Source organism: Gadus morhua, chromosome 7 (assembly GCF_902167405.1).
Source record: "Gadus morhua chromosome 7, gadMor3.0, whole genome shotgun sequence".
NCBI lineage: Eukaryota > Metazoa > Chordata > Actinopteri > Gadiformes > Gadidae > Gadus > Gadus morhua.
The window spans coordinates 6,549,868-6,577,152 of record NC_044054.1 but is presented as its reverse complement, the minus strand read 5'-3'; the positions used below and the strand labels follow the sequence as shown (position 1 = coordinate 6,577,152).

Sequence of the window (27,285 nt, the reverse complement as noted above, 5' to 3'; positions counted from 1 at the left end):
TCCATAGATTAGCCGCACCGTTATATAAAACACAGAATCGAAAAATGGGGAAAAAGACGCAGTTTATAGTCCGAAAATTACGGTAATTGTTCATTGCAAGTTCGCATCCTCAACCAAATGAGGCCAAATTAAATGGCATGTTTGAATTAAGGATGTTGTCTCGGGTGTTCTTTGTTTGTGCGGTGGGTACAGAAAGGCGAGGTCAGCCCGAGTCGCTTCCATTCATTTCAAAAACTCGCAACTTCAAAATAATATTGTATTCATTTTACAAAAACAATGCTGGGAAACAAATAAACCATTGTTAGAAATGAGAGAACGTTGTAGGTGGTCGAATGACTTGTCAACCACCGCCTCTTTCCCTTGACATTTAGTTTTCACCTGACAAACAGACTGGCCTGGCGGTGCGAAAAAGCCCGCACACAGACCCCTACATGTAGCAAAAAGCAAAGCAGTCTCAGCATGAACAGTGTTATATAATAATTTTGAATAAAACTATTCAAAATTTAGTTTTCATTTCAAAATGCCTATTTTCATAAATGATCAACAACTCAGACACCTTTGTAAACAGAAAATTAATAGCCTAATTTGAACGGCTGTGACAGATGTAATTAAGGAGGTAATTGCCTCAATCTCCGCTGTTTCTACATCTTTTTTTTAATCAGTGTAGGCTATGCTACGTTGGCCGATGGTTAAATAAATGTTTGGGCCTACTAGAAGGACTTTGAGCAATGTTTTATTCGCAAAGACTGCAATCTTTTTTAGAACGCTGTCTGCGCATGGAATGGAAAATCCATGGAGTGTTTCCTAAGAAGACTCCTAAGTGATCGTTCTGAAACCAGGGCTATAGAGGTTAACAACTTTGATAATTCTTAGCGTAGGAGTTTTCGTAGCGCACGAAGAGTGACCATTATTGGGAAACCAGGCCCAGGCTAATTAACATTTTTTAAACAGACTATTGCATTACTTGGCAGGGGATCAAAGCTTATCTTCAACCTGGAGTTCCTAGAACATGGAACATATGAATATCATTGTCCCATTTTGTTGAACAGAATGGGACATGGTCCCGGCAGCTCCCCGGCCGGACTGCGGGGGCACCGGCGTGAGTCGGAAGCTCTGCTCCGGGAGATTTTGTGGTTGTGCTTGTTATAAAGAAAATGCCTACGTAACATTCAAATGGCACAATGATAATGCAATGGTCATCATCATTTATTGAATGATTATCATAAGAAAGATTTTTGGTTTTCGATCCTGTCACATCTTTTCGCCCGCCCATTGAAAATCTTAACTTCAACGGGATGCTAGCCCTCCGCCTTACCCCTTACCCCTCAATAAAACGACAAATGGGATGACCCTATGCTGCGCATGAATGCGCAACAGCAAGGCGTAGGGTTGAGATTTTGCTTGGAGCAAATGAATGAGACTGAGCCAAAAAAGGGGTTCAAAAACAACAGTGAGAGCCGACTGAGGTACATTCACATTCAGGTAATTTATCAGACGCTTTTATCCAATGCGACTTACAATAAGTACATTTGTCATAAAAAGGTGAAACAATAGCATAGTGTAGGATTTCAATAGTCATTTTTTTATTACCGTAGATGTCCAAGCGAAATCAAGAAACTGTTGTTTTTACAATAATAAGTAACTCGAGACGCACACACACAAAAAATATAAATCTTTTTTCCTTTTCGATACAAGCAGCAAACAACCATTGCATCTTCAGCCTCGACTAAAATATATTAAATTCAACCAATAAAACCTACGAATTCAGAACAAGGCGATCATATGATTAGTAAAGTAAGGTAAGGCATGGTTTGTTCACAAATATGAGCAGATATGTGCAAATATGAACGAAAACAACAAACAATACTGTTTTTGATGTTAGTCAGATCAAAAGAGATTTTGCAATTCGGGGGTCACACACAAAAACAAAACATTCATTATCGTTCATTCAGCCCGGAACACATTTACACGTAAGTGTTTTTGGGGTAAACGTGTTTTACTGCGAATCAAATTCTACAATCAAAGCTACGATTTTAGATTTGTCGTGTGGAGTCCAACCCGCGGCCCAAGGTAAAGGCTGCAGCCGTTTCAGGTAAGAGAAGGTCAAAGTTGAAATGTCAAACATCTCTTACAAAAACCACTTCGGTCGATCTCGCGTAGCCTGAATGTAATTCCACTTTCAAACTCGGTTCACAAGAGACCCTGTTTCCAGAGACCCAGAAATCTAGAGATCTATAAATCTAGAGACCCTGAAATATAGAGATCTAGGGACCCAGAAATCTAGAAATATAGGGTCCCAAAAATCTAGAGATCTAGAAATCAAGAAAAGTTTTTGATCTTAGTCAGAATAAATAGCAATTTTGCAATTTGGGGTCCCACACAAAGAAAATCATTCTTCATCATTCATTGACCCTAGCGCTTATAACAAATCTAGAGATCTAGAAATCCAGAAATCTAGAGACACAGATGTAGAGATCTAGAAATCTAGAGAGCAAGAAATCTTAGATTTATTATAAGAGATATAGATATTGAAATCAATAAATCTAGAGACCAAGCAATCTAGAGATATAGATACCCAGACATTTTGAGATCTAGAAATCAATAAATCTAAAGATCTAGGAATCCATAAATCTTAAGATCTAATCCCATCGTCTCATTTTAGACGGACTCAGAACAGGATAGAGAGGACTACATTTCCGCTAAACACATTTTTTTGTTTGTTAGCTGGCTGGAATTTCAGGTTCTGCTGAGTGAAGCACAGTTCTCCATGGTGCCCCCGATAAGGAGACTAAAAACTTACATACCCGACGAACTGAGACTGCTTACTGCAAAAGTCATTCGGGATCGCGTTTCTTTTTTCAACGCTGACTCGAGAGTGAGACAATGACATCGTCTAAAGTGACCGGAGCTAAAGATATATTATATGATACAATATGTTTCGAGGATTTACCCCACCCCCTTACCCATAAACCTTTCGGTGTACAATACAAAATGTGGCAGTTGAGATTGACCTCTGACCTTAAGAGGAGTCCCTAGTAGAACTGTACACCCTTTGATAAACACTTGAGACCAGCGAACCGAAGCTGACCGAGCCAACACTTAGTGGGAACGAGAAGTGATGAGAGGGGGAGAGGGGGCAGAGTGGGAATCAACAATTCAATCATTCAAATCATTTGTTAATCCATTGACTGCTGGTGCACTGCTCAGAATGCTGGTCGATCTGTGATAATCAATGATCATGATAATAGTGAACCAGATAGTGTTGACACGCTCCGACACGGGCCCCTCCGCACTGAGATAGAGAGCGCGAGAGAGAGAGAAGGAGGAAGAGGAGGTCAGATGCTGGCTGTCCGGGGGATCTCCTGGGAGTCGGCCAGGTTCAGCTTCTGACTGGAGCAGAGAGTCAAGGAAGACCGCGGATCATCTCTCAACGCGTTACAACCAATCCCCATTCAACGTGTCCCTCTAACTGTACTTCCACACCAAAAGATATAAAGCGTTACGAGCAATAAACGCCGATTGACTTTCTATTAGACATGAGCGATAGGAGCGATAAAAAGCTTGAATGATAGCTTTAAAGCTGTAATAATAGTTGAAAACAGCTCAACTTTATGCAAATAGCTATCAGCGATTTAGCTGTAAAGGACACTAACCCGACTAACCAATCGGAATGTATTGAGGAGCAAGATAGATCTTTCAAATGGTTCACGTGATGAGCGATAAGATCGATATAAATATTTTGGACAGCGTTGTGTTTTGAGCTTTTCTGCGATTTTGCATCTTTTACAGCTTTTGGTGTGAACGTACAATAAGACATGTCCCCCAGCCAATCCCCATTCAACGTGTCCCTCTTGGACCCGCCCCTGGGCGGCCATCAGACAATCCCTTACGACGTGTCCCTCTAACACCCGCCCCCGGGTGACTGTCAGCCGATCCCCTCCGACGAGTCCCACTAACACCCACCACAAGGTGACTGTCAGCCAATCCCACTCCAACGTGTCCCTCTAACACCCGCCGCCCGGTGACCGTCAGCCAATCCCCATTCAACGTGCCCCTCTAACAACCACCCCCTGGGTTACCGTCAGCCAATCCCCTCCTAGGATCCCTCTAACACCACCCCCTGGGCGACCGTCAGCAAATCAGGTTCAAAAGGATACATTGATGAGCTCAGCTCCTCCAGCTGTGGAAGAAAAAAACAAAATAATCTTTAAAAATGAATAATTATAAAGGGATGGGTCACAATAACCAATTATTCATTTATTCGTTCCCGTGGGTCAAAGCGAATTAAGAACATTTTGACTTTGTTATCCAATTTCAAATAACCACAATAATTGACGGAACATTAGCACTATTAATATTATTTTCTGTTAATCACACACAGAAAGACAATATACACACGCATAAATTGGAGGAAATTTGCATACAATAGAAACATATGGAACGGGGGGAGAGTCTGAGGTTACGTAGTAAGTTTACAGAAGTTAAAGTATAAAGTATTAAAGTATTTACGAGTAGAAATTCACGAGGATTAAGCTTAGGAGGTCGAGGTGTCACTGAGCAAGGCACCTCACCCTGACGGAAGGTTGCTGGTTGGATCCCAGAGTACTCCTAGCTCAGTGTCAAGTTTTTTTTTTTTTTTTTACTAGCATTACCACGGACACTCGTTTGAACCGACCCGCTTGAAGGTTGCCTTATAATATTTTTTGCGATTTAGAGTGACTTTTATTCTGAACGGACCTCTGTCTCATCACCCTTTATTTATTTATATATATCTATATCTATAGATATAGATATAGATATAGATCTATATCTATATATATATATATTAGTGAGTCAGTTTAAACAAATTTTCACGGCGTTCATTTTTTTATTCGCGCGATTAAAGCTCTTTTGGCTTGGCAAACATTGTTGTTTTTTTACCTGCTGTCTAGCACCAACTAGTCACGTTAGAAAAACTACAACACCATACCGGATCTAGCTACAGCAGAATCAAAACAACAAGCACGCAACACGAAAAACTCCTTAAAAGTGTGTGTGTGTTCGTGTGTCACTCTGTTCAAGCCTGCACGAGAGTTCAATGTTGTCATTAGCTGTTACGTCTTTCTGACCAACCGCGGTTCAAGGCCCACCTGGGCTGTACCACTTCGGGAAGGGCTGCTCAGTTACTCCCCTCTAGACAAAATCGACTTGGTTGCGATGTTGACAGTTTGTGAGTGTTGCGTCTGTTGAGTGAGTGAGAGGTTGCGGGTGCACAGCTCAGGCTGCCGGATGGCGCTGCGAGGAATTTTTATAAATGCAATATAGGGCTGCTTTTTGGAAAAAATTACAATCACAATTTTTTTGGTCAAGAATGAAATCACGATTCTTCAAACGATTCTTTTTGAGTTTGAAAATAAAATGCATTTATTCAGCGTTTTAAAAAAAAAAACACGGTAACTGAGTTTTCAAAATACTTAAATGTCACAGTACACAAACTTTAAATAAAAAATAGAAAATGTTCAAATTGAAAATAATGTACAAATAAATATGTATCCAGCTGTTCTGTAATTTCTTTAAAACATACTAGAAAATTAAATAAGACAGAACCATCGGTTGTAATCGACAAGCTGTCCTGCTGTCGTCGGGGTTGTGGTCTTGTTACTTTGCCAATTCGTCGTAAGCGACTTTGTGATTGCGTCTCAGGCCCTGTCCAAACTAACCCAGGTAAATGTAAAAGCGCACATCCACAATGAAAACGATCTCCGTCCACACTATCGTTTTCGGAATGTTTTGCATCCACGTTCCACACTGATATTATTTTGATAAACCGTTGTTATCATGGTTACGCAACTCCGCCACGCCTCTCTGTTTAGATTACAGGTGCGCGATCAGCTGATATTGACAGTTGATCAGCTGGTTAATCGTTTTCGACCCGGTCTTGAAACGGAAAAGTACGGTTTGAACTGCCGTCTTTCGTTTTTTTACCATCACTTAAGAACATCAAGTACAGCGCTCGACTCCAGCATGGGAGCCAGGAATATATTTGAGCCAATATGTCGAGTTGTTTCTGGTGAGAAATTAGTACATTGTACAGAGAGATCATCATTTGCATTTCACCTGCCATTTTTTGATGAGCGTCTCGGTCTCGAGCGCAAGCTTGTGGCAGCGTCATGGCACAGTGTCATGGCAACCGAACGTCATCGTTTCTGAAAGCCTCCGTCTACCCTGTCCACACCCAGCTGTTACGAACCCTCATTTATCTTAAGTTGGTATTCGCTTTTGGCGCCCCCTGCTGGGGCAGGTATTTCTGTTTCAACCTTTCTCCCTGTGGTCGCAGGCTAACGAGTGATTGCAGGCACCTGATACCTCCCTACTTAAGGAGATCCATCTAGCACGCTCTCTTTTCCACCTCCTGAAACCTGAAGGATCGTGCAATCGGCTCCTGGCTTCGCCACCGCCCTCCGTGGTTTCACCTTTATCATCCCCTGCGTTGGGATCATGATTGTAAGTGTAACCCCGGGTACGTGGAGTTCCTGTAGGTAGACGTCTGTTTTTTTTGTTTTTTTTCGGGCAATATCCGAGGAGGGGGTACTTGAATACCTCGAGCTCGGTACGGCCAGAAGACAAGACAGGGAAACAGTTTTCAGTTCAGGGAGGAGGGAACTCTGCGGATCCGGTTAATTGCACTGTTCTGGGCACTCCGCGTTCTGTGTTGCTTGTGTGACGTCACCGTTTACTCTTGACTTTTTGCGCTTCGTTTTTGAATGAAAACATTTTCGTGCTTGCCTTTGGTAGCACCTTGTTAAGGGGTTTGTACGTTGCCTTTGGGTAACGACTTGGCTGCATTCGCGTTGCAGTGATTTGTTTGTGCGCTGCTGCAGGCTTTTGATCATAGCTTGATTGCGGTACACTTTCCCTGTGGTTAAAACGCCACCTTGTTAAGCTTTGCTTAAACACGTAGCTCAGGGCTACGTTCAACGAAATTGTTCTGATTTCCAGCGTGTCGTGTAAGGCACACTCCGAGAGAGCATATTTATTATTTATGTAGTTTTTACAATCGTTATCTGCTGGGGTAATTAAAGTAAACAACAGGGACAATGGCAGCGGTAAAAGAGTTCATTGATAAACCCGATGCGACGCTACTATCGGCGTTTACAAAGGATCAGCTGATTGAATTGGCTACACATTATGGTGTTCCACTCTCGTATGATGCGAAGCGTAGGAAGTATATAATATTGAGTGCCTTAATCGACGGTCTGGTGGAGGAAGATATCATTTCTGAGCCCGAACACCCTCCTGGTCCGGGGGAGGAGTCCGATGATGCCGATGCACCGCCTAATGGAGCCGGTAGGGGTCGTCCTCCAACTCTAAAACCTAGGATATCTCCCGGTCGTGAGACGCCAGGTAATGACCCAAAAATACAGGAGCTACAGCTTCGTAGAGATCTGGGGGAGTTAGAATTCCGTAGGGAGGAGTTAAGGGTCAGAGTTTGTGAGGAAGAGCTTGTTTCTCAGCTGGAGATTGCAAAGTTGCAGTTTGCTGCTAGGAAGGAAGGCATCGGGATTCCGATGCACCAGTCATTCGATGTTGCGAGACATATTAAACTGGTCCCTCCGTTCAACGAGAAGGATGTAGACCGATATTTCGTCCACTTTGAGCGCGTTGCTACCTTTCTATCATGGCCCGAATTCGCTTGGCCACTCCTTCTACAGTGTGTGTTGGTAGGAAGGGCCCAGCATGTATAGTCATCCCTATCGGTTGAACAGAGCGCAGATTATGGTGGAGTAAAGGGTGCCATTCTGCAGGCATATGAGCTTGTGCCTGAAGCGTATAGGTTGCGGTTCAGACGCTACCGTAAAACGGATAAGCAGACCAGGGATGGAAATTAACACACGCCATTTGCGGGTGGATTTGTATGGTGGCGGGTGAATTGTATTACCTCACCCGCCACTGTGTCGGGTAAAACTTTCCAGTCAGGTCTGATCAAATTTGCATATTTAATACATTCGTCATACGGCGCTGCAAAGTTCCACAACCATTACTGTCAACATCCAGCCCCCTTCTTCTACGCCTCTTTTGCTGAACTGCGACTGTCAACATCCGGGATAATAGACCGGTAACCATAGAGATAAAACGCCGGTATCAACATTCCGTATAGTATGCTAGGCTTATTATCATCTAAAGAAATAATTACTAGCGAAAGCAATGTTGCGTTTCCTCACCGGAGGAAAAAGAACAGCTGAGGGGAGTGTAGGCCAGGTACAGGTGGCAGATGATAATACGCCTGTCATCCCCAAAAATAAGCGTTCTTTTAATGAGATGGCGAACATCGGACAGTGGGCCACACCGTGACTGGCTGGTGTTTGACGGGACGAGCCAGACAATGTTCTGTGCTCTCTGTCGCAAACATGCCTCGGATGGCCACAGGTCTAATAGTTTTGTGAGTGGGACACAAAATCTAAAATTGGAAGCCGTGAAGGGCCACGAGTCTTCAAAAAGTCACCTTCACGTTATGAAAATCGCCAAGGGAATATCAGCGCCCGAAACCACGACAGCGATGAGGACGCTCGTTAGCCTCAAAACAGCCCAGCTTGATAGAAGGCTCTACTATTTTGAAATGCACACGCAATTGCCAAAAAGGGAAGGCCATTTCAAGACTTCGAATGGCACTGCACGTAAGTTAATTTTTTATTTTCTGTTAGGCCTAATGCAATAGTTTGTTGCTGTCGAAAAACTAGCATGTTGGGTAACCTTAGAGCTCTGCTCACTTGTTTGGTCTGCTCAAAACGGATGTCAAGTGTGTGTGCTGATGTGTTCATTATCTTAGATAACTGTATTTTACTTATTCTCCGTCATTTGAACTAATCAAATAGTATTGTTCATTATTCCTTTCCATTATATTTTCCTATGCTAGACGAGAGAAAGGGAATCAACATCGGAAAGACCTATGTCAACAGAAAACAGGCCAGGGTGTTTATAAAACACATAGCTGCAGTTCAGAGAGGGGCCCTCCAAAGCAAGTTGTCAGAGACACAGTACGTTGCCGTCCTGTCTGATGGGTCAACTGACTCAGCTGTCCTGGAACAAGAGATTCTATATTTAAGAATCTGTAGGCATGGCAAGGTGGAGGTCCACTTTGTTGGCATGCAGGATGTGGAGAAGGCGGATGGAGAGAGCATAGCTCAAGCCATAGACACCATCATGAAGACAGTCAGCGAGGAGTGGCAGTCCAAGCTGGTGGCCTGTGCCACAGAAGGTGCTTCTGTCATGACTGGGGCACGTAAAGTTGTAGTGAGCAGGCTGAGGGGCACCAAGAACCATGTCCTTGGCATTCACTGCATGGCCCACCGCCTTGAATTGTCATTCAAGGATGCGATCAATGGTTGCAATCTAGACAGACATCTTGAAGATCTGCTGTCTGGCCTGGATACATTATACAGGAAAGGTGCACAGAACAGGGCAAACCTAAAGCGCTGTTTTTTGGCGATTGGCCAGCATCCCCTCATACCCACCAGGGTTGGTGGAACCAGGTCCCACCTTCTCAGCGCTGTGGACCAGTTGCTGAGAGGCTACGAAGGACTGACCAGTCACTTATAAGAGGTAGGCTAAATCAGAGTGTAGAACAGTACATTAGGTCAGCTATCTGCAATGCATCCAGAAATCCAGAAGTATAATGACTAATACTAACTTATTTTCTAGAGAATCTGGACCAGTGATCTAAACGTTTTCTGTTTGACGTCACTTATCTTGCATTATAGGTTAAATCATCAGATGCTGAAGGCGTGAGAGCAGTGCTTAAGAATAAAGCAAGTGGCTACTTAAGAAACTGCCGGGACTCAGCAGTTCTCATGTTCTGCAACTTCATGCATGACTGCCTGACACACCTCAGTGGCCTCTCCAAGGCAGTTCAAGCATCAACTGTCACAGTAGCTGAAGTCTACAGCTGTCTGTCCACCACCCAGACAATCCTCACCAAATATAAAACCCGGTAAGTAACAATAAATAAATAACTGAAAATTAATCTATATCTGTGTTAGTGAATATATTGAACAATATTATCTATGTACCATAGGCCTGGCCCAAAGCTGAAGGGCTACATGGACCAGCATTCAAGTGATGACCCCAGTGCAGTCCGTGTTATCAGGGCGAAGTCAAAGCTGCTGGATGAACTGTGCCAGAGTCTCCAAACCAGATTCTCTGACATGACCCCAAGCCTGCTCCAAGCTACGAAGTTGGCGGATCTAAACAGTTGGCCTGATGTACAATATTCTGACGGTATGAAGTTTGCAATCACAAAATAACATTTCTTTAGAATTCTGGAAATCAAATAACTTCATGTAATTAGTATTCTGTATTTTTACCCTATCCGTGTCTCCAGAATTTGGTGAATCTGAAGTGGAGGTTTTGACTGTAACCTTTAAAGACGTGCTCACATCCTCTGGGGTTGCTGTTGACCAAATCCAAGACCAGTGGACCATGCTGAAGACCCGCCTGTATGAAACAGGAGAAAGTCTGCACATGAGGACCTGGCCAGGGATAAATAGGCTTTTGAGACCCCAGTGCCCTGACATCCTGAGCCTGGTTGATCTGATTCTTACCCTGCCAGCATCCACAGCAGACTGTGAAAGAGGCTTCAGCCAGATGAAACTGGTCAAGAGTGACTGGAGGTCTCGGCTATCAACCACAACCCTCTGTGACCTACTGGTCGTCCAGCTCTCTAGCCCTTCTATAGAAGACTTTGACCCCAACCCTGCTGTTCAGCTGTGGCACCAGGACAGCATCCGGTCTAGAAGACCAGACTTCATGGAGGGGAAGAAGAAAACTGAGGAGTGTGCCTCTGATACCTCAGAATCAGATTCTGATGAGTGACTGTCAGGGTTTTTTGGGAGAGAGTTCATATATATATATATATATATATATATATATATATATATATATATATATATATACATACAGGTGCTGGTCAAATTATTAGAATATCATGAAAAAGTTGATTTATTTCAGTAATTATATTCAGAACGTGAAACTTACATATTATATCAATTCATTACACACAGAGTGATATATTTGAAATGTTTATTTCTTTTAATTTGGATGATTAGTACTGACAATTACTGAAAATCCCAAATTCAGTATCTCAGAAAATTAGAATATTAGTTACGACTAGTACAAAAAATGATTTTTTAGAAATGTGGGCCAACTGAAAAGTATGAACATGGAAAGTTTCAGCATGTATGGCAATCAATACTTAGTTGCAGCTCCTTTTGCCTGAATTGCTGCAGCAATACGGCGTGGCATGGAGTCGACCAGTCTGTTGCACTCCTCAGGTGTTATGAGAGCCCAGGTTGCTTTAATAGTGGCCTTCAGCTCTTCAGCATTGTTGGGTCTGGCATCTCGCATCTTCCGCTTCACAATACCCCATAGGTTTTCTATGGGGTTAAGGTCAGGTGAGTTTGCAGGCCAATCAAGAAGAGGGATACCATGGTCCTTAAACCAGGTACTGGTAGATTTGGCACTGTGTGCAGGTGCCAAGTCATGTTGGAAAATGAAATCGTCACCTCCATAAAGTTGGTCCGCGGCAGGCAGCATAAAGTGTTCTAAAACTTCCTGGTAGACTGCTGCATTGACCCTGGACCTCAGGAAACACAGTGGACCAACAGCAGCAGATGACATGGCACCCCAGACCATTACTGACTGTGGAAATTTTACACTGGACTTCAGGCAACGTGGATTCTGTGCCTCTCCTGTCTTCCTCCAGACTCTGGGACCTTGATTTCCAAAGGAGATACAAAATTTACTTTCATCTGAAAACATAACTTTGGACCACTCAGCAGCAGTCCAGTCCTTTTTGTCTTGAGCCCAGGCGAGACGCTTTTGACGTTGTCTCTTATTCAAGAGTGGCTTTACACGAGGAATGCGACAGCTGAAGCCCATATCTTGCATACGTCGGTGTGTGGTGCTTCTTGAAGCACTGACTCCAGCTACAGTCCACTCTTTGTGGATCTCCCCCACATTTTTGAATCGGTTTTGTTCGACAATCCTCTCCAGGGCGCGTTTATCCCTCTTGCTTGTACACTCTTTTCTACCACATCTTTTTCTTCCCTTCGCCTCTCTATTAATGTGCTTGGACACAGAGCTCTGGGAACATCCAACCTCTTTGGCAATGACCTTTTGTGTCTTGCCCTCCTTCTTTAAAGTATCAATGGTCATCTTTTGGACAGTTGTCAAGTCAGCAGTCTTCCCCATGATTGTGTGTCATACAGAATCAAAACGAGAGACCATTTAAAGGCTTTTCCAGGTGTTTTGAGTTAGTTAGCTAATTAGAGTGTGGCACCAGGTGTCTTCAATATCTGACCTTTTCACCATATTCTAATTTTCTGAGATGTTGAATTTAGGGTTTTCATTGGTTGTCAGCTATAATCATATTCTTTTTGGCAAAAAACACTTATAATGTATCAGTCTGTTTGGAATGAATGTATACATTCTACAGGTTTGACTTTCTAAATGGAATTAATGAAATAAATCAACTTTTTCATGATATTCTAATAATATGACCAGCACCTGTATATATATATATATATATATATATATATATATATATATATATAGTTTAATGTATTCTGATGTTTTTCAATGCATCTTGCACTTATTAAGTCATTGTTTCTTGTTCTTGTTTTTTCGTGGTCTGTTTTCAAATGTTTATTTCGAGTATGATTCTTCCTAACTCAGTTCCTTGGTAGCACCTAATTACAATAAAAATCTGTTCTGATGGAAAAAATGATGTGTATGAAAAACTCTTTTCTTATCTATTGTTACTATTATATTGTTTAAAATGTACGCATATATATATATATATATATATATATTAAAAAAAAAATTGCGTATAAAAAGTGGCTGGTAAAAAAGATGAGTGGCTGGTAGATTTTCAAATCTACCTGCCACAGTGTCTGGTGGGCAAAAAAGTTCATTTCCATCTCTGAGGCAGACATATGTAGAATTCGCTCGAGAGAAAGAGCAGCTGTTTATTTGATGTCGTGCTGCGCAAAATGTGGCAGATTATGCGCAGCTATGTCAACTCGTCCTGATTGAAGAGTTTAAAAACTGTCTCCCTGATGCCTTGTCTATGTACGTCAGCGAACAGAGGGCTACGACTCTCGAGAAAGCCTCTGTTCTGGCCGACGAGTATGACCTTACTCATAGAGTGCGTGACAAGCCGCGGAGGGTTGAGACCGTGAGCAGGCCGAACTCGCCGCTGGAGAGTAGCAATGCAGAACGGATAGCTTTCAGAACTTTCAGAAAGTGCAACTATTGCAGAAAACCTGGTCACCTAGTGACCGAGTGTCTGACCCTCAAGAGAAAGAACGCTAAAAGTGCAGCGTTAGCTGCTATTGAACGAAAGCCGCCACTGATTCTCAGTGTGAGTGAGGTTAGTGAGTGTGGTGAGTCGGAGGCCTACAAGCCGTTTGTGCGCGTGGGCTACGTTTCCCTTCCGGGCAGCGATAACCTAAAACCTGTTAAAATTCTACGTGACACTGGCACAAGCCAATCCATGATTCTAGAGGGAGTACTACCGTTGTCTGGGGAGCAATGTTTTGGTACGTGGGATAGGAATGACTTTTATTCCAATTCCCCTCCATAAAGTCAAGCTTGAGTCTGAGCTAATTTCCAACTGCGTCGTAGTGGGAGTACGGCCGTCTTTACCAGTTGCAGGCATAGATTTCCTCCTCGGGAATGATATTGCTGGTGGGGATATTTGGGGGAAGTTGAATCAATCGCCCGAAGTCGTTGCTGTGACCCGGTCCTCTGAGGAGGACGAAATGCGGCAAAAGGTTTCCGGACGTTTTCCCATCCTGCGCTGTCACACGTTCAATGTCCAAACAAACGGGCGCGCCGAATGTTTTTGATAATTTGCAGAGTACTTTTCTTGCAGATTCGATTCGAACTCGTCACAAATAACGGTTGCTAAAACATCCCAATCTGTGTCACCTACCGTGGGCAGAAATGAGAAAAGTCATTGGCGGACTCAAAATGCTAAAATTCCAATCTCAAGGGCGGAGTTAATTAAATCCCAAAAGGAGGATGACACCCTCACTTCTCGGTTAGCTTCAGCTTGCCCAACCGTTGATCTTGTGTTGCAGCCCCAAGGCTACTTCTTTCGCGAAGGGGTCCTAATGAGGAAATGGAAGCCTCGATGATTGGTGGGGAGTGTTGCAAATCGTTGCACCTACCGCTTATCGAGGGAAAATGCTACGAGTAGCCCATGATGCTGCTGCCGGACACTTAGGTGTCACTAAAACCTATGATCGGATCCTGCGGCATTTCTATTGGCCAGGACTAAAGAAAGAAGTGAGGCATTTTTGTAAAACATGCCACATTTGTCAGCTGATAGGCAAGCCAAATCAAAAGATTCCTCCTGCTCCACTGTATCCAATCCCTGTGCTCAAAGAGGCTTGGTTGAGCGAATCTAACCCCCGAACTGTGTTGCATCACGTTTGTGACATCCGATCGCGTTTGTTCACTGCACGTGAAACGTGAAATGGCGAGGAAGCACCTGCAAGGTGCGCAACGAAAAATGAAGCGGTGGTACGATAGGAGAACAAAAGAACGTGTGTTCAAGCCGGGAGACAAGGTGCTTGCATTGCTTCCTGTCACTGGTTCCTCATTGCAGTGTCGTTTTAGTGGTCCGTACCTAGCCGAGCAGAAAATATCTGACCGTGATTACGTCATCAAAACCCCTGATCGCCGTCAAAGCTCACGGATGTGTCACGTGAACATGCTCAAAGCGTACTTCGAGCGACGCTCTCCGATGACCTGAATCCAGAGCCTCCGCTTACAAAAGTGTCACCTGTTGTGTTATCTTCTTTGACGGGGACCGCAGAAGGTGACATAACACACCCGAGTAGGTTTATCCTGGTAGGCACTAGCGCCTGGAGTTCTCCCTGCCTTCTCGTAGGTAAACCTGATGGTTCTCCGCGTTTCTGTACAGATTACCGTAGTGTTGATTTGAGGATTTGATTTTGAGTTTAGTTTGAACAGGCTTCATCCTTTATTAGATTATCCTCTTGGTTAACGGAGTGACAGTTTTGGCCTGTAGTTGCCCTCGACTCGGTCAAATGTCGTGTGGTTGGAATAGGGACCACATTGACTGATTTATTTTGTAAAAATAAAATAGAGGAAAATAAAAGGTATCTTCTTATAGCTTCTGTACTTTAGCTTGTAGGCAGAAGTTATTTGAATGTGTATCTGTGTGTGAATGCACGCTTGACTAGGGATCCCAACGCAGGGGATGATAAAGGTGAAACCACGGAAGGCGGTGGCGAAGCCATGAGCCGGTTGCACGATCCTTCAGGTTTCAGGAGGTGGAAGAGAGAGAGCGTGCTAGCAGATGGATCTCCTTAAGTAGGGAGGTATCAGGTGCCTGCAATCACTCATTAGCCTGCGACCACAGGGAGAAAGGGTGAAACAGAAATACCTGCCCCAGCAGGGGGTGCCAAAAACGAATACCAACTTAAGATAAATGAGGGTTCGTAACACCAGCGTTTTCACATTTCTCCACCACAGCGATCAATTTCGAAAAAACATCGTTATCAGTGTCAGAATTCTTAGTTTTTTAGTGTGGACGGAAGGGCTAAACAGATAAATATTTATGCATTTGTAGATTTACCCAGGTTAGTGTGGACGGGGCCTTAGGTGATTAAACAACTTTGTCGTGTTTCCAAAGGTAGCAGATATAACATTGTAGCACATTTTGCACATTAAGTGGGCCTGTGCCTCGTCGGCTTCTTCGAATCCAAAGGGTTTTCATATTAGAGAACTTGTTTTAGTAAAACACGGCTGTCCTCCCTCTGCCATCTCGCTCTCGCTGTTTTCTGAATAAGATTACCACACACACCCAGCTCGCGGGGGCCGCGTTGAATGCTCAGGGGGAGGGACTGAATTGCGCATGCGCATCTCTTACACAAAAACTCAGACAACGGAAAATTCCAAAAGAATCGTTTCAACTCGATTTTATGAATTTGGAGATTGTTTGACCCAGGAATCAAAATCGTGATCAAAATTGTATTACTTGCACAGCTCTAACGCAATATTGTTATCCCGCAGTGATCAGCCCGACAGCCCCGAAACGTTAACGGCCCACCGGGAATTCTCCCGACTCTCCCGATTACCACTCCGCCGCCACCGTGCGTGCGTGCGTGGCATTGTGTATAGGCCTATGTACGGTAGGAATACTCATACTGGTTTATATAATAAATGATATAGTATTTCCAATCTTTGCTGAGCAAGAGTTTTGTTTTGAAAGTTCAGTGATTGAAACAAATAAAAGCCAGGGCTATTCAAGTTATACGGTAGGCCTACCACTGTCATGCACCTACACGATGTCAAGTGGACCGGGTTGAATTCACTGCGGGTCTCTCTTCTTCTATCCATCTTACAAAATATATTTTATTACTGTCCTTCTCAACACTCTGATCTCACTAAAAGGCTAGCAGCACGAAAATCAAGGGATATTTAGAATGGAAAAAGAATTTGCGATTACCGTAATTTTCCGACTATAAGCCACGCCTTTTTCCCCATTTTTCGAGTCTGCGGCTTATATAACGGTGCGGCTAATCTATGGATTTTTACAGCTAACCACTAGGCCACTAGGGGACCTCCTAAATCTATGGATTTTACAGGTTACATTCCACCGACTTTAACTCTACGGGCTCTATGACCGGTCCGCGCCCCCCCACCTTTAAGTGGTGGGCTCCAGCAGGAAACGCTGGAGGCATGAAAAGCCTCAGGTAGTGCGCAAAAGTAAAAATGGAACCGAGAGTGGTAGGCTACGAAAGACAGAATGAGTACGAGAGCAAGACAAATGTTACGAAAGCGAAACAGTTTGTGCAACGGAAGTTTTCATGCACAAACCCTCATTATGGAAAACAAACGCAGAAATGCATATGACGCAGCTTTTAAGTTAAAGGCAGTCAATCTGGCTGTAAAAAAAAAAAAAAGCTTTCAGAGGTAATAAAAGCAGATGGCCCGAACTTGAAGACTTTCTTGAAGATTGGGTGAACACACAGAGAGCAGACGGCCCGTGTGTTTCCACCATGCAGATCCAACTGAAAGCTAAAACAGTCGCCACCTAAATGAAAATTGAAAATTTTAGAGGTGGACCATCCTGGTGTTTCAGATTTATGAGACTAAAGGGACTGTCCATCAGGGCGCGGACGACTGTGTGTCACTAACTCCCTCCCGACTACAAGGAAAAAATAACAATCTTCGGCGAATTCAAACAAAGAAAGATAGAGGAATATTCCATCGGACCGGACCAGATCATAAATATGGATGAAGAGCCTTTGACGTTTGACCTGCCTCTCACTAGGACTGTTAACAAGAAAGGTGAATCGTCCATCACGTTGAGAACCACTGGCCACGAGAGAACGAATTCACTTGTGTTCTTGGTTGCACAGCATCTGGATTAAAGCTTCCGCCAATGGTGATTTTTAAGCGGATTACAATGCCAAAAGAAAAGATCCCGAACGGCATCTCCTTTAAAGTCAACAAGAAAGGGTGGATGATGGAAAGCGTGATGAAGGAGTGGCTGAATGAGTGCTACGTCAAGCGAACTGGAGGATTCTTTCGCCAAAAAAAAGCTTTGCTCGTTTAGGAGAGCATGAGGGCCCATATAACGGATAATGTGAAAGCAGCCAAGAGCACAAACTCGACTCCAGCTGTGATTCCTGGGGGCACAACGAAGGATCTGCAGCCACTCGACATCAGTGTCAATCGTGCGTTCAAAGTGGCACAAAGTGATAAATCATTCACCAAAACTGGTCGCATGCAAAAAGCAACTTTCGCTCAAGTTTACGAGTGGGTCCTGATGGCGTGGGGGAGTGTCAAAACATCCACGATCATTAACAGGTTCCAAAAGGCTGGACTACTGCGTGATGAAGAGGACGCCACCACAGCTGAGGCCCCTCAGAGGCTGTTCGATTCTGACAGTGACGAAGAGGAGTTTGTTGGTTTTGACAGCGACAACGAAGGAGAGAGGAGAGTGGCTGACGAAGAGTGCCTGAGCCTGTTCGTTTCCGACACTGAAGATGAGGACTTTGGTGGTTTTAGTACGCAGGAAGAAGACGGAGATGACGATTAATGACTTGACTTTTCTGGTTACAGCCGTGTACTGCACCTTAGCCTAAAAGATGAAGACGAGGATTAATGACTTTTCTGGTAGGCTGCTTACCGTATATTTTAAGCAGCCTCGTTGCTGCAACTTTAGGCTTACGCGCTTACTGTCGTGTTACAGGCACTTTATTTTGCACTTTTAAAAAAAACACATTTAATTTAGCCATTGATATTGCCTCGTCAAGCTCTGTAAGCTTTGTTTTTTGTTACTGTAGGCTATAATGTAGATACATGTTCAAAGTTGTTTTTTCAAGGTTTTTCCAAAATAGCCAAAGTTAAGTGGTTAAATGTTTGTGACTCTATTACGGTAACTCATTTTGCTGGGGAACCCCTATGCACTCCCTCAAGGACCACTGATTGAAAACCACTGCTGGTATGTGCGCTGGGAGCGCACCGTTTAAGTTTGAAAGTTGAAAAGTTTGTGTGTCTGATGCGCTATGCCATACAGTACCGTTTACACAGCACAGTATATGCTCTGTAGCCACTATTGCACTAAATGGTAACACTTGAATACGTTATGCAAATATGCAACTTGTTTGTTGAAATGTTAATAAATGGGAGCTTCCTCAAGCAGCCATCTCTTTCCCGACAATCCCCTCTGTGTACGAAACCTTGCATATGGTAATTAAACATTAAAACACCCGCGGCTTATAGTCCAGTGCGGCTTATCTATGTACACATCATTAAATTTAGCTGCTGCGGCTTATACTCCGGTGCGCCTTATAGTGCGGAAAATACGGTAATAGCGAATAATCGCGAGTTAACTATTACATTAATGCGATTACGGGTGAACGGGTGAATGTGTGTATGAACCGGTGAATGTGTGTACGAACGAGTGAATGGGTGTAAGAACAGGTGAATGTGTGTAAGAACGGGTGAATGTGTGTATGAATGTGTGTATGAATGGATTTATGCGAGTATGAATGGATGAATGCATGTATGAATGGGTGAATGTGAGAGTCTCCCGTTGTTGAGCAGCTTGTCAATGTTGCTGTCGCCCTGAGTGGTCGACTCCGCTGACGGAATGTGAATATGTTTATGAACGGGTGAATGTGTATGTGAATGTGTGTATTAATGGGTGAATGTGTGTGTGAACGGGTGAATGCGTGTATGAACGGGTGAATGTGAGTCTCACGTTGTTGAGCAGCTTGTCCATGTTGCTGTCGCAGGCGGCCTTGCGCTGGTCGTCGGGCATCCCGTCCACTTCGCCGTAGAGGTCAAAGTGCAGCCGCGCCAACTTCTCCTGCATCTCACGCACCTGCTCCATCTGGTCGATGGAGCACTCGTTGCCTAGGCGACCGGAGGAGGAGGAGAGAAGAAGAAGAAGTTAGGATGCCGAGTGATGATGAGAGACATCAAACTCGCTGTAACCTTGCGGATGGGATTCTCGCAAAGCCATCTGTAATCACGCGGGATCTCGTCTCGTCACGAGATGTTAATCTGGAACCAATCGGACGCAGGCAACCAGGCGCCAATCAACGTTCAGTTGGCCAATCAGCTCACCCCAAGTGGTTGATGTCCACAGCCAGGGAAGCTTAGGAGATTTCTACAATAAATAAATTAATATAATACAATTTACGCTGCCTTGGAATTACTTTAATAACTTTTACCGCAAAAGGTATTAATGCACGCTACTGGTTTTTACATTAGGAATGTGTATTTTTGTCTGTCTGCGCGCGTGTAAATTACTGCTTGAAACGTGTTCATGTGTATTGTGTTCATCTCACTGTGGTTCAGCTCACTTCCTTTGAGACAACCATCACTCCGAGTAACAGCTATACAAATAAAGTTGAATGAAATGTAATCTTATTATAAAAAGCATAATTTAAGTACATAAAATCTAATCTAAAATTGCATCATTCTAAAATGAATAAAATCTAATCTTATTAAAGAAGCATCATTTTTTAATTAAGAAAATTTAGACTAATTTAAAAATAGCATCACTTAAATTAATAAAATCTAATCTAATTTAAAAAAGCATCCCTTTTAAATGAATAAAATCGAATCTCAGCTAAAAAAGCATCACTTTTAAATGGATGAAATCCATATAGTTTAAAAAAAGCATCACTTTTAAAACCATCACTCATTAGCTTACCAAACGCTTGAAGCTTCCCAGAGTGGAAGTCGTTGAGGAGACCCAGAAGGCCTTTCTCCATCTCCTGGACATCGGACACGTCCGTCAGGAACGAGTGCTGGATGATAGGGGCCCCGGGGCCCGGGGTGGGGGTGGCTTTGGCCCCCGAGGCCGGCAAGGACTTGGACTTGTCCCTGACGCCCCTGAGACGCAGGATTAGAGTTAAGAAAAGGAATGAAAAGACGACGCACTTATAACAATGGTGGTTTTCTAGACTTTTTTCTTGCATTGCTATACTTTTTATATTATAACTTTGTTGACATTATTCTCTTTTATTATTAATAGTTAAAGGTTGGGTATGGAAATCGCTTTTTGGGCCATTTTTGCAGAATTACTTGAAATCCTTATCATAACCCACTTACAGCCACTGAGTTAGAAGTACTGACATGAAAATTAAACAAGTCAATCATCTGTGGAACGGTCAGGGCTCGAAAAACTCCAGCCAATGATTTCCAGAGCCACCGAGTTGCATTGGACAGTAAGTACGTCAATCAAACGGTTTTACTACACTCCCCTCCCCCGCAGTACTCGTGACCCAGAGCAAGCTCCTGTTTGTTGTTATCCTGCGGTAGCTACTGGAACTAGTTAATCCACATTTGGACCTAGCAGTAGAAGACAATTTCCATGGCAGACAAGACGCCACCATCCCCATGTTTTTTTTTTTAATGTTGCCATGTTGTTTAACGAAAACCTACCTAGCCTGGCTCGCTCTCGCGCATCTGTGTTCGCGCTCGTGCATGATTGCGCGTCCAGGTACTTGGAATGGGTGGAGTCAGAGTCAGCGTTGAAGGAGAGGGGGTAGGACCATTTGAGTTGTGTATTTTCAAAATCTGCTGGCCTTTCGCAAATCCCATACCCAACCTTTAATGCAGATTTCTAGACTTTAGTCTTGCATTGCTATACCTTATATATTATCTCTATGTTTTCAATATCTCTTATGTGTTTATAATATTTTATAAACATCAAATATTACATTATTATAGGTTTACATGATTCTCTTTTTAATTTTTGATTTCTGATTTTCTAGACTTTATCCTTGCACTGTTGTACATGCTACTACATCTCCTTTGCCATTCTTGTGGATATCTTACTTATTATCTTTAATTGTCTATATTATACACGTGGATATTTTATATTTGTTTGCTTTCTTTAATACGACTTTGAATTACACCTGCGGATCAATAAAGTATACATCTGTCTATCTAACGCAGAGTGACGTATGCAACTCTGGTTCAATGAATCCTGAATGACCGGTGCATTAAGCACTGGATTTATCCGTCTCGCGCATGCGCAGTTCAAGTACCTATACCAACAAAGACACCTGTGACCCCGGATGGGCTATATAGCCCAATGTCGAAAGAGGATCTGTTCCCAGAATCTTCTCGCGAACCACGAGACTTCTGAGTGACCTGTTACTCTGGCGGACATCCAGGATTCATAGAACCGGAGTTACATACGTAACTCAGCGTTCTATTTCATCCTTACTGACCGCCAGAGGCGGTGCACTAAGCACTGGATGGCCAATACCAACAACGTCACGAAGAATCCAAGCACTCGCCCTACTGCCTGGAGACAGCAGAGCTTGGCATCAGGACCATGCCCATTGGATGGGGAGAGATGGTCCTCAGGGGCACCCCTCTCAGGGCAGCCCATGATGTTGAGACGCTCCTGGTTGAGTGACACCTCACCCTGGATGGTGGGGGGCGACCACTGGTCCCGTAGGCATGCGTTATGGTCTCCACAATCCAGTGGGACAGCCTCTGCTTTGTTAAAGCACGACCCCTGTTAGGACCACTATGGCAAACAAAAAGCTGCTCCGACTGGCGAATACTGGCGGTAGCAGAAATATAAGCTCTAAGGACCCGCACCGGGCACAGCAGCTCAGACCCACCCTCCTCAGATGGGGGGTCAAAGCGTGCTAACTGGATGGGCTGGTTAAGGTGATTGCGGGGAAGCACCTTTGGCAGGAACGCAACATTCGGCCAGAGAGTGACACCTGAGCCATCAGAGTTCCACCTCATGCACGGCTCATTCACCGATAGGGCATGCAACTCCCCGACCCGCTTCGCAGAGGTTATGGCGAGTAAAAAGGCAGCCTTCATGGACAGCCACCTCAACCCCCCTTGACCCAGAGGCTCGAAGTGAGGCGATGACAAGGCTTCCTGCACCAGCGGCAGGTCCCCTGCTGGAGCCCTCATGGCTATAGGGGGACGCAGCCTCAAAGCCCCTCTAAGAAAGAGGGACACTAACCTGTGGCATCCAACCATGGCGCTGTCAACCCTATCGTGTAGGGAGGAGATGGCTGCGACATAGACCCTCAAGGTAGGGTGCGATCGGCCACTATCCAGGAGGAACTGCAGAAATTCCAGCAAGGTGGTCACAGCGCAGTGCACTGGATCCACGGCCCTAGCCGCACACCAGTTGGAGAACATCTGTTTTTGTACTGGGGTCGGGATGCCAGATCTGACCCCCCAGCTGTGACAGGAGATCCCTCCTGTCTGGGAGGCGCCATGGCAAGCTGCAGCAGAGCCTGAGCAGCAGTGGATACCAGAGCCTCCCCGGCCAAAAGGGGGCCACCAGAAGGAGCCGGTGGCCCTGCAAAAGGACCCTCTGGAGGGTCGGTAGAACCAGAGGCAATGGTGGATACGCATAGAGAGGCAAGTCCGGCCAATCATGCGCCAGCGCGTCCTGCCCTAAAGGGCTGGACGCTTCTGCCCAGGGGAACCAGAGGGGGCAATGTGGCGACTCCTCCGAGGCAAAGAGGTCTACCTCTGCCCTGCCGAAGAGGCCCCACATCGACTCCACCACCGTGGCCATGGAAACCGTGGCCATGTTGTCCGACCGGACCAGGACATGCCGGCCTGCCAAATGGGGCAGAAAGCTGGCCAGTGCCAGCTGAACAGCCCGGAGCTCTAGCACATTGATGTGTAATGTCTCCGCCAGACCACCGTCCCTGCGCAGTCCTGCCCTGCCACACTGCGCCCCATCCCGAGAGGCAGGCGTCCATTATTACCAACTCCCGGCGTACCGAAATTGCGCCTATGGGCACGCCTGCGGCCAGATACGCTCTCTCTCTTTCTCTCCATAGAGACAGAGACAAAACAATGCAGGGTCACCTTGACCCTCCTCTGCCTGTGCCACTTGGCATCTAGGTGCAGGCTGTTCAGCCACATTAGGAGTGGGCGCAGGGACAGAAAACCCAGAGGCACCACAGCTGCAGAAACTGCCAGCATGCCGAAAAGCTGAAGGAACTGAATAAAAAGTAGCCTCCTGCCGGCTCTGAAGAGGGGAAGGAGGTGGAGGATGTCGTTCACGCGCCGAGGTAAAAGGTAGGCCTTCATGGCGACCAAGTCTAGGACCAACCCCAGATAGGTAACCCGTTGGGAAGGGTCCAGGCAACTCTTCAATGGGTCACCGTCAAGCCCAGCCGGGCGACAGCAGGCGGGCCGTATCCTGGGCCACCTGGGACCTGGACGGCGCACAGACCAGCCAGTCGTCCAGATACGGCAGGACCTTCATGCCCTGCGTCTGCAGGGGTGCGAGGGCTGCCGCCACAACCCTGGTGAAAACCCTCGGGAGAGGGAAAGCCCGAAGGGAAGTACCCTGAACTGGAAATGCCGGCCCCGATAGGCAAACCTCAGGAACAGCCTGTGGTGTGACGCAACCAGCACATGAAAATGAGCGTCCTTTAGGTCTATAGTCGTGAACCACTCCCCCCTGGCAACTACCCTCAGGGTGTCTGCCGAGGTAAGCATGTGGAATGGTAAAACCTTTAAAAAAGTGTTCAGGCCCCTTAGATCTAGAATTGGCCGGAATTCGCCATCCTTCTTGGATACCAGAAAGTACGCCAAGTAGAACCCCCCGGGTTGTACTGGCTCGATCGCACCCTTGGCCAGGAGGGCGGATAGCTCCGGAGCCAGAGTTGCGGCCTTCGTCGGATCACCGACGACTGTCATCTTGACCCGGCCAAAGGCCTGGGGCCGGTGTCGGAACTGTAATTCGTACCCCCGGGTTAAGGTGGAAACCACCCAGGGGTCTATAGTACAGGCAGCCCAGTAACTGCTGCTGGGAAAAACAGCCGACGACCGGCCCCGTGGTCCTAGCGCCTGGCCCCCCGGCCTCTGTCGGCTCTGGAGGGGTACCGGCGAGGCTTCTCGGGCGATGGGCGGGCGCAAAAGCAGCCGGGGGGACTCTAGGCCTGCCAGGAGTGGACACACTCCTGTGAAGACCCGACAGCTGCAGGTTGGTTTGCCTAGCTTGGGCAGCTCGCTCCAGCGTCTCCAGGGCAGCTGATCCAAACATCTCCCCCGGTACCAGTGGCACGGCTCTGAGGGCCTTCCTGCATGCCTCCGTCAGGGACGACTGAGCCAACCAAACCTGGCGGCGGGTCTGGACCAGGGTGGACATAACACGGCCCAATTCCCTGGACATGAGGGCAAAGGCCTGTAGGGACGCATCACTCAGGTCCTGCGTAGATGACTCAATGCAAGAGCGCTGAGGACGCGAGAGCGCTGCCTTCACCGGTAAGTGACCGAAAAGAAATACACAGCAGTGTTAGAGGGAGAGGACGCGAGAACGCTGCCCTCACCGGTAAGTGACTGAACGAAAAACGTTTCTTTTTTTTTCTTTTATTATTTTTAAACAAAGGTGTTACCAAACAAATGTGGTAACTTAGAACACAGCTGAGCTGCTTCTATTAGGGAACAAAGGAAGCTAGACTTAGCGGCTTTGCAGTGGGGGGAAGCGTCAAGCTGCCCCACCAAATGTAGCGGCAATAGCCCTTTCCGCGCTGTACAGTCAAACAGCCCCTGGAGGACGAGTTCACCCGTTTACTCCGACGCCAGTAGCATATGCTTGTCTCAAAGTTTAAGCTATGCATGTATAAGTCCACACGGCTGGAAAAGTAAAACTGCGAATGGCTCATTAAATCAGTTATGGTTACTAACTAATTTAGGACTGTGTGCAGCAAGGCTGCACACAGTCTGGAGCGCCATCCTTTCATAAAGCGAATACGCTATCCGCAAGTGATACTACATGCGTCTTTTGCGAGAAGATGAAAAGGAACAGATCCTCTGTCGACACCGGGCTATATAGCCAATCCAGTGTCACGAGGGTCACAGGTGACTTTGTTGGTATAGGTACTCGAACTGCGCATGCGCGAGACGGATAAATCCAGTGCTTAATGCACCGGTCAGTAAGGATGAAATAGAACCGTGTTCACCAGGGGCGGACTGGCCATCGGGAGGTTCGGGAGATTTCCCAAACGGCCGGACGATTTCAGGCCGAGCCTGAAACAGCGAGCATGTTTGGCAATATAAAAATGACTTGAACTAATTATGGAAGTACCAGAGACGTCGGAGAACAATTCATAATATTGTAATGCCCACGGAAGAGGCAGTGAAGGAAGTATTGATTAGAGAGCGATTTATTAGATACCACCGCTAATAAACCATTGGAACACTTCAACACCAGTAACCACAGCAACGCACAACAAACCCCGGCCCGCCCCCATCTCCCAAACCCTGTGTATGTGTCTGACAATTTTTTTCCACTAAAATAATTGTATCTTGCACTATTTAGATCATTTTCAGCCTTGATTTACCTTTCTAGGCACATGCAATTTCTAATATTTTGTACATGGACAAGATTGCTTATAAAATATTTCCCAGTGATCTTCACAATATTCTAAACACATGCACATCCCAACATTGACATGCCGTCGCAATGCACATATCCACGGATAAGGACTAGTTTTTATTATTTTACACCGTGGCAAAATTCTACACGCGCTATTCCCGCGGTCTCATAAAAGGCCTCTCCATCCCAAAGTCCCGGCCCAAATTTTTGGGCCAGTCCATCCCTGGTGTTCACACTCAAACAGACATTCATATTGACCAACACTAACAACATTCAAAAAGAACTACAGCATACATATCCTGATAGGTCATGGGCGTGTCATGATGTTTGAATTCCTTCAAATAGACATTAATATTGACCAACATAATATTATAAATCATTTTAACATTTTTTTTTTTTTGTTGATTTGTCTTGCTTTTTATTTAATTTAGCATTTTTGATACGTTTGATTTGTATTGATATGTCTGAAATAAATGTAATCAATTCAATCGTAACAACCGTCAAAAATAAGTGATGTTTACATATTCTAATAAGGTCATGGGCGAAAAGTACCTCCGACTCTTGGACCTCTGCGTCCCCGTCTGCGTGTGAGCGGCGCCGTCGCCCGTGATGTTCTTCCGCCCGGACCCGCCCCCCACTGCCACAGCTGGCACCGGATTGGCTGAGGGCCGGGGACTTTTCCGCTTTAGTTTCCGCTCCTCCATATCCTCATGTTACAAACACAACGGCTGACTCCTGCGTCGGAGAAGATCGATATTATTTCCAATATTCAATACAGAGTAAAACAACACTATAAGCGGTCGTGAATCGTCTGTGTAGGTGACGCGAACGCGTCAAGTACGCAGCGTAAGCAGCGCACGCAAGGCGCAAGACCGCCGCGTTAGCCCCCTAGGCTAACCTCTTGGCTAACACTTAACCGTCGATAACGTCAACGTGCTGCCGTTTTAACGGAACTAAACACCCGGTCAGGTCCGGTTTACTCACGGTTCCCAGCTGGCGGTAGGATCCACGACGGGTTTAGAAGTGACGCTGTCCGCTTAGGTGCTGATGCACGAAGTTTGGAGACATTTCTGACGTAACAAACACTTCCTGGGTTTGAAGCAACGGACGTCACGTTACTCAGGTCACGTGGGACATAATGTGACGTCACCGGCCTTCTGCTTCGACGCGGGTCCGACAGAGCAGCACTTAAAATGAATTAAATCATTCATTAAGTAAAACGGTGTGTTGTAGTTGTTATAAAGTATTATTAATTAATCATTATAAATGTACTGTAGTGATTTGTTTTGGGAGAAGTGAGAAACAGTTAACGCTAATTATTATTATTAAAAGAGTATATTTTAATATTATTTAGTGGAGTCGTTTTC

At 45.3% G+C, this 27,285-nt stretch overlaps 1 protein-coding gene across 4 annotated transcripts; it reads right to left on the bottom strand.

The window, feature by feature from the left end:
• Window positions 1-1,467: 1,467 nt before the first annotated feature.
• On the bottom strand, window positions 1,468-27,041 carry ccdc28a (coiled-coil domain containing 28A). 4 transcript variants are annotated; one of them, XM_030361357.1, is made up of 8 exons: window positions 26,903-27,041; window positions 26,471-26,653; window positions 20,243-20,424; window positions 19,875-19,922; window positions 19,283-19,437; window positions 10,341-10,470; window positions 4,158-4,180; window positions 1,468-3,390 (listed from the first exon to the last, which is right to left on the bottom strand). In XM_030361357.1, the coding sequence occupies exons 2-6, from the start codon at window positions 26,620-26,622 to the stop codon at window positions 10,342-10,344; spliced, it is 666 nt and encodes a 221-aa protein (XP_030217217.1). In that variant the 5' UTR covers window positions 26,623-26,653; window positions 26,903-27,041; the 3' UTR covers window positions 1,468-3,390; window positions 4,158-4,180; window position 10,341. The 4 variants fall into 4 exon arrangements, with proteins under 4 accessions (XP_030217217.1, XP_030217219.1, XP_030217218.1 ...); XM_030361359.1 differs by lacking the exon at window positions 10,341-10,470; XM_030361358.1 differs by lacking the exon at window positions 19,875-19,922.
• Between the last annotated feature and the right edge of the window lie 244 nt (window positions 27,042-27,285).

Coding starts and splice junctions, on each gene's coding strand:
- ccdc28a (XM_030361357.1), bottom strand. CDS start 26,622: ATGGAGGAGCGGAAACTAAAGCGGAAAAGTCCCCGGCCCTCAGCCAAT. Junction 20,425..26,470: donor CAGAGGTCCAAGAGTCGGAG/GTACTTTTCGCC, acceptor CCTGCGTCTCAG/GGGCGTCAGGGACAAGTCCA. Junction 19,923..20,242: donor TGGGAAGCTTCAAGCGTTTG/GTAAGCTAATGA, acceptor TTATTTGTATAG/CTGTTACTCGGAGTGATGGT.